We start from the raw sequence: 8153 nt of genomic DNA on the forward strand, positions 1-8153 counted from the left end.
TCATACTTCAGACTAACACACTAGACTGCAGGTGTGTGGAGGATGTAGAAAAGTCTTTCAGTTCTGTTGAGGCCGCACAGTTGAGCACAGAAGCATTAATGAAACTGCAAACGAGGCCAAGTTTTGTCATGTACTTATTGGGCAGTCTCAAGTATCATAAATGTCGTACTTCCACTCACACACGTGATACGTGGCACAGGCATGCACATTCACACACGTTATTTGGGGATGAGGGAGCTTGTATATTGCTTACAAGACACCTAGGACAACAATCTCTCACTGCTATCAGGGACCAAGTAAAAAAAAATACATATAATTTTAAAAATATATGTTCCATTATCATTTAAATTCTTCCAAGAAGAGTGATATGAATAAAGAAATCCTTCAGATACTCTATCCAAAACTCATTAAAACCAAAAGATTTCTCTAAGGTGTATATGCATGTGATTCTGCGTTCATTTTAGACATCTGAGGTCTATCTCAAGAAGATTAACTAAACTGCTGCAGTAGCAACTTTGGTCATCTTTCCTTTGATTATGCAAGCATATGATTTTAAATCATATGCTGACAGAGTCAGCTTGGCCTGAGTTTCTCTAGAACGGTTGGTTTACATTTACAAATGCTACCACTGAGACTCCTAAAACACCTAATTTACTCACTCTTGTATTGACCCCTAAGACAGGCTCACTGTTATATTTACCTCTAAGTGTGGAGGATGCTTTGAAACATGAAGCCTTTTGCACCTATGGTCCATTCAGCACACCTCCTCATCTCATCCACAGACATGGGAAGCAAAAAGCTGGCAGTCCTGTTCTTGTGTCTCACAAGGACTCATTGACAAACTTCAGTTATTTCACCCAACATTGGTTAAAATGGAGACAACAGTTGATGTGATCATGTTTTAGAGAATTTCAGATTTGCTGAAGTCAAGCACAGTATGAGTTGTTCTTACTCAGCACAAAAGTATCAGCTCCCCATTGACAAAACCTGTGCTTTAAGACTGAGAACAAGGTAGAAATTTATGCACAAGTCATTTGTTTCATACTTACCATTTTCTTTGCTCAGATACACTATTCAACAATACTCTAATGCACAACCAGTTTCTTCAGATTAATTTGTGGTAGTTTACAGGTTGCATGACTCCACATTTTGCAACAAGGTAAGCGTTACTACCTTCAACTTAACAGATGATGAAACTGAGATCTGGAGAAATGAAAACGACTTAACACTTCACACCATGAGTTTCTGAGACAGCCTAGACTGCAGCTGACTTCTGTCTCTTAGATCTTATTCTAGAAGCTTGACTATGCTCTGCCATTTATCTTACCCTTTTTTCCACCTATATATGTCTTAACTCACTAGTATCCAGAAACAGTTCAGGGACTAATACTATCTTAAATATTCCATTCACAGCTTCTGCAATGTATATGATTACCTGGAAAGGCTTTACTAGCCATATATTTTTGCATCTTCTCAGCTGAGGCTCTGTATTCTACTACATTTCCCCAAGTGTAAAATGTTTCAGCTCATATAGGACATATATTCTTCATCTAACAAATTGCTATTTCCTTATATGTTGTACAGAAAGCTTCATTGTATGGCTTCATTTTTCTGTTAGACAGCTAGTTCGAGTATTTCCCTTTTTGTTAGGAAAATAATGTATTTCAAAAGGCAATTAAAAACATTGCTCCATGGAGTCCACATTTATGCAACAACAAAAAAAGTCATTCATGCAGAACAAAAGATACCTCTAGAGCTCTGTGCAGGGCGGTGGGATTATGAATGAAGAACAGACAGATTTAAGAGAAGTCTTTGAAACCAGAGAATAGAAACCTAAGCAAGCAGGCTAGCCGAGGAGGCACTGACACAGAGGGAATAACTGGAAGAACAGTACTGCAAAGTAGTGGTATAAAAGAAAAGAAGTGGATCCTGTTAGCTATACAACACTATGGATAACATAAGCTGGCACTGAAGTGCTCACAGCTAGTTTCTAAAATCCTGGCACTGAAGGCCCCAAACTGCTTTACTTGAAAGGGAAAGAAGCCTGGAAATAGATAAAATGCTGTAACAGTTACTGAAACGCTAGTGAACAAGATCTGTTTGCAAGTGTATGGATAGCCTGGAAATACATCAGGACACACAGTAAAACAGTCTGAGAGACAGTAAAGTTGCAGGGGAAAAAAACAGCTTTCGCAACTGTATCTGTTATTTTAATCTTGATATTTACAGGAGGAAGTCAGAGTTTTGCCACCTTAAAAAACTTTTAACCATTTTTTGCACAGAAGTGCTTCAGGGCCTAAACTGAGCATTGAAGAGAGTAAACTATTCCCCCAAAACTGTTTTGGGTGTTCTGTATTTCATAAATTTGCCTGAAAGAAATAACTGCTTGATTTCTGGTTATATATGATTAAAGATGAATAAATGTGAACAACGGACATCTCCACACTATGCAGAAAGCAGCAGAGCTCAGGGACAATCGCTGTCTCCCAGGCAGGACTGACAGTCACAGCCCCAGCAGCCAGCTCAAAGGGCAGGCCTGCGCCGAGCACGGCATAGGCATCCAGTCCAGCCCTGTCTATGCTGTTACATTCCTGTAACACACATGTTCTTGTTAGGGTTTGAAAGGAGTTCACTTACAGCCACAAAGAGCTGAACTCATGCTAGTAAGCCTTGCCCAGCACATGACACTTTCCTGCAGTGCCTCTCGTTCCTCTGCTGTCTCGGGTGTCATCTCTGCAGCCATCCCCGCGCTGCGCTCCCCTCTGGTCCTCACCCCTGGGGCTGGCAGCACAGGAGGAACAGCCACCCAGATGAAGGGGAATAACAGTGGCAAGACTGAGGGCAAGTCTGTGGTGCAAAACATGGGGTAATGCAGAGACACTCGAGGTAACTCTAAACGAGGTAGTTGAATGAGTGCGAAGAGAAGTCAAGCCGTGACAGCAAAGAGTTCATTCTGGGTTAATTTGCTCTGTCTTCCTGGTGGGCCAGATATATACTTATGAATATTAACTCTTAAAACTAGATCAAGAATGTAAACAGAGGACAGAACATTTTCACGGCCTGCTGTTCTCCTTTCCTTGCTCCCAGCATGGTACAGTGTATACCACAATGCAGCTGCATAGGAAAAGAAAACAGGATAATTTTCATGCACTATATACAATGCATTCACAATTTCAGTATGGAGACTGCCTACTTGTTTATTGCATACACATGCTCCCAGGGAGGCAGGCAGTTCTGCAGGTAGGTCACAGGAGTCAGAAAAACAGAGCTTGATTCCTGATACTAGGAACATTTTGAAAAGTCACTTCATCCTGTTTCCTCCCCTCACTTCTTCTATCTTATCTCATTATATATGCTATGTTTCTAACCCACTCACTGTTGATTTGCTCTTCAGAACCTAAATATATAAACGTTAAGTTCACAAAATTAAAACTAAAACTAAAGGAAGTGGTTCCAACATACCATGCCACCGAGAGCTGGATTTTCTTTAGAACTGGTCTCTGCATGGCAGTTTTGCGGCTTTAGGTCTACACTGGTAAAACATTCTCAGTATGTCAATATACTGATGTGAGCGAATACAGAATGACTAGCAAATCTCTTTTCCATACTATGTAAGAAAGATCCATTAGTCCAAAACCAATGTCTCTTGCCCTATCTGCAGTTACAATCAATATACCACATCAACAACCCAGCCATCTGCTCGTTATGTTTGTGCAGGTCTAGGTGCATGGGTAAAGAAAATTACATGTTTGGCCCAAATCAAGTAGCTAATTCTAGTCCAGAAACCATGTAGCTATGTTAGTGTGCTGCCGTGCCCCAATTAACATGTGTCCTGCTGGTGGCTTAGGTACAACACTATAACAAAACTGAATGGCTTCCAGTTTAGAACTGGCTTGTCTGGCCAGCCCAGGAAGTGAGCAGGACTGCCTGCACCCTTGTGCATACACAAACGCTCTGTCTCAGTTGATGTTGAATGAAGTATTGGAACTGTGCAACATGTGAAAAGCAGGCAATTTGTTTCAAATGATTAAGAGGTCCCTGAGTGCAGGACTCTGGCATACGTATTTCAGAAAGCCTGAAGTGCACCCCTAAACAAAAAAAAAAAAAAACCCCAACAAATATACAAAACAAAAAAAAGAATATGATACAGTCCTAAAGAGAAACTGCAGCGGGGCATCCGTAAGAGGAAAACATCAGAGGTGGTGCTCTAAAGCCTCACTTCATTTTCTTCTGTCTTAATACCTACACTCCTGCCAGAGCAATTCCCCTTATCCTTTATCCTACACGTAAAATGAGCCAACGTTACTAAGTTCTGCTACTTAAAAATTAGGTCTGCCAGACTCTTTCCAAAGGGATAGACCAATCTGTGAAAAAGCTTTTCACAGAAAGTCAAAGCCATAGGATGAGCTACACTGACACTGGTATCTGTGCGAAGAAAACATAAACACTTCCAGGTGGAAACCTCCACAGCTGTTGGGCCTGGAGACTGCACAGCCCCAGATTTTGGGTGCCTGCGAAAGCCTGGTACTTTTAACTTGGAAAATAAAAAAGTCACACCCAAAACTATCAAGCACTTATGTAGTTTCCTGAAATAAAGGAAGTGGCTCAGAAGTGGGTGAAGGCTTTTGAAAGTTGTCAAATTGCTAATACTTTTCTGGAGGGTGGGGGAGGAACCTGAATTAATGATCTAATGGAAAAAAAAAAAAGTGCTTGTCCTGCAAGCATTTCTTTTTCTTTTTTCTAAATGGAAGCAAAGGTTTTTGTCTGTTAGGCTTGGGGGGGGGGCGGGGGGGCGGCAGACAAGTGTTGGGGGTTTTTTGGGTTTTGGTTTTTAGGGTTTTTTTATTGGGTTGTTTTAGGGGGAGTTTTGGTGTTTTGTTTGTGGGTTTTGTTTGTTTGTTTTTTTGCATAAACAGGCATTGATGCATTGTATCAGGTATGTTAGCTTAACTTTTTTGATTGGAAAGTCAGCCCAGATATTAGAAGTTGTCATGTTATCAATCTTACATTAAAGATTTTAAGAAGCACACATCTGGCAACTAAAGTTTTTAGTAAAGCTAGCTATTCCATGTAGAGATGAGTGACTAACAAATAGCATGCAAAACACCTATGAATTTAATGGGATGTTTCAGCAGTGCAACTGTTTACAAAGACAGATCAAACTCCCAGTTTGGTCTTTATTGGTACCATATATTGGTATGTATGGGTACATCCACAAATACCATTACTCATCTATTTCTTACCAGGATAACCAGCTGGATACATGCCTTTTATTTGGGGGATTTACATAGTGAAAAGGCCTTTGTGCAGGCTCTAGATATTCCTAACTTTTTGTTTGTTTGTTTTAATGTAGTTTGGTGCTCTTAAAAGTGGCTTGGTGATTACAGGAAATTAGAGATGTATTATAGGATGTCTGTGCTTGTGGTGGAAGTCAGACAACCTTAAATTTTTCCTGATAAGGTCTTCAAAATCACTAGGTACAATAGGCTCTTAGAGAATAACAGTAATAATAGTAATAACAAAACAAGTCCCAAAGACCACTCAACACTTAGTAACAAGTGCCTGAAAATTGTTCTTGCTGTAAAACCGAAGCCTGCAACACATTTTCTGAACTTTACTCCTCTGTTAACAAACTCCTCCCTAGAAGACTGCCCAGTCGCCCATAGCTATGAGGCAGAGTAATCTGCACAGCAAAGATGAAGCATAATGGTTCCATCACCCTGACAGGAGAATCAGTCTCTGTGCCAAACTACTTGGTGAAAACAAGGTCTGTGAGGTTGCGTACTTGATACTACAGTGTGAGACTGTTAATTGCTTTAAGTGTACTAGAGAGGAGTTAAAGCTTATAATTTCATTGAGACTCTTCTCTTTAGTAGAAGTATGTAGAGTGGAACTGGCTCAAGCTAGACTACTGTGTGTGGACAGAGAAAATAACTATTACTTGAAATAAAATACTGCTACCCTTCCTTCTGTCATCCAGCCCTCTCTGTTAGCTAACACATCGACTGACTGTGGAGGTGGCTGAGAGAGCAGACACTAACCCGCCCTTTCTGGAGAAAAGGGAGCAGTGGGAAGTCTCAGAAAGACTTATAAAATGGAAAGTAGGACAGCAGATTAAAAAAAAAAAAAAAAGACAGGAAAAGCAAGAGATTTTGCTCTTTTCCTCTACAGTACAGCATTCACTTGTTTTCTTATAATATCCAACAGCTACCGACCAGATTTATTCAGTGCTGCCTCTCTTCAGAGACTTTGAAGGACAAGAGAACTAATGCTCAGACTTCAAATGCTCTTCTTAGCTAAACGCAGATCATTTTCTTGCTTACATCAGAATAAACCTGGTGTTACTATAGTGACATGATGATAGAAGCATGCATAAATTCAATGTCTGTGAAAAGAGGTTTCAGCCCTGCATATCATTTGCTGCCATTTCAGAATATATGTTTCAAGACACTTTTTAGAGTGAACATTGTTTTAGAGAAAAGCTTTTGTGTCTGCCATCAACTATCCCAAATTACATTAACTCACTAAACTGATGAAAAGTACATGTACATAGAAAGCTGCATGTTCTTTTCAAGAAAATATTTTCTTAAACACAGATCCATTTTTGTCTTTGTATAAAGTATTACCTCAAAATTAATTGCTTTTCTTGCTACTTACATTATCTGTCACATCTAGCATGTTTTGCAAGATCAGCCTCTTGGGCACTATCTTTCTCTTATAAAATTAAAAAAAAAAGTCAAGCAACAAATTCACCTGCAGTGGGGTAGTCAGACAGACAATTAAAAATTTTGAAGTCTCTTTAAGAAGCAGTTTTTATGAAATAAATAAATATTTTTTATTTTATAAAATTTATATAAAATAAGTAATTTCCCAACTGTAGAGTTTAACTTACAATGCTTAGATTTTTTTACTAACCCCACTGCAGTAAAAATCAAAATTTGAGGAACTGTATGAGAGTAGGGAGTGGCTAAAATGGATGGGAAGATTTTTTCTTGAAGGATTTAAACACAGAAAACAACATACTGCATCGTGAGATGAAATCAAACATAAAGACTGTATTGAACAGGTTCACGTAAGAGATCTAAATGTATTCTTTTTCAAATACAACTACGAATCTTTTTTTTTTTTTTAGATGGTTCGTATAACTCTCACATATGACCATGCGGAAGACATTTTAGCCTTGTACATTATGCGTCAATCTTCCTATTCTGTTTTCTGAACAAAGATGCTATTTCTCCACTTTGCAAAACTTTCCATTTGTTTTACTTCTATAGAGGACACTAAGGGATCAAAATGAGAGAAAGAAATATCAATTTCTACCTACCTTTGACAAAAGCATCCTGTCCCAGAAATGCAACGCCAAATGCTAAGAGTTGAAGCCACATAAACATGGTTATTTCTGGAAATCAGGCGTATCCTTATGAAACAGCATGTGTCTCTCTCTAAAAAGCAAAATAAGTGTTATCTGTCTGCAAAAGAATTTCTCAGCAAAACTTGAAGCAAAAAGGAGAATAACTAGGCACATACATTGCACTGCCTGCTTATCTGTGAAGGAGTTGCTTCCTCTGTTACCCCAAACTAACCACTCGCAAACTCGCTATGCAGTTTAGTGATGTCAGAGACAATTACTTCTTCAAAAAAAATTCTTTCAGTTTCCAGGAAGTCAAGAGGGTTTTTCTTAAGTTGCTGCAGTAATGCTCAGCTTCCTTAATTCGAATGAAATAGATTCTTTTCAGCCATTTCTTTCTACTGAGGAGCTAAACAAGACTTAACTTTTCAAAGGACTTGAACAGTCATTCTTTCTCTTCAGATTCACTCTTCTATTGCATACATTCACTGAGTCCCTTCTATGTTATGGGTGCTTCTTGAGATTTCTGTTGAGAGAAAGAGAAACCCAAACCATCAATCAACAAAACCCTTACACTGGCAACAAGGCCTTCATAAAAAGACGCATCCTCAAGTGAAGAGGCTGCTGAGTGAATGAAAACCCTTTAAACACAGGATATATTTCTGAATCTTTCTGCAAGGATGCAGTTCTAGGTATGACAGTAATACACAACAAATGGATAGAGGCAGTCTAATTCTGTTTTCTGTAATGTTCAGTGCCTAATTAAATAGCTCAATACAATTTTTTACCATGATAGTGCCAGAGG

General features: G+C 39.1%; 1 protein-coding gene across 11 annotated transcripts in view; it reads right to left on the reverse strand.

Moving 5' to 3' along the window:
* The window catches only part of PTPRC (protein tyrosine phosphatase receptor type C), a 65596-nt gene extending 57998 nt beyond the window's left edge, over positions 1–7598 (reverse strand). For all 11 annotated transcript variants that reach the window (XM_087731851.1, XM_087731850.1, XM_087731849.1 and 8 more), the window contains exons 1-2: positions 7528–7598; positions 7325–7442 (exon numbers count right to left, since the gene is read on the reverse strand). In XM_087731851.1, the coding sequence (XP_087587977.1) occupies positions 7325–7391 (67 nt within the window). In that variant the 5' untranslated portion in view covers positions 7392–7442; positions 7528–7598. The remainder of the gene's footprint in view (positions 1–7324; positions 7443–7527) is intronic.
* Positions 7599–8153: the final 555 nt, after the last annotated feature.

Source organism: Nipponia nippon, unplaced genomic scaffold (genome assembly GCF_047370975.1).
Source record: "Nipponia nippon isolate SJK-2023a ecotype South Korea unplaced genomic scaffold, ASM4737097v1 scaffold_5, whole genome shotgun sequence".
Classification (NCBI taxonomy): domain Eukaryota; kingdom Metazoa; phylum Chordata; class Aves; order Pelecaniformes; family Threskiornithidae; genus Nipponia; species Nipponia nippon.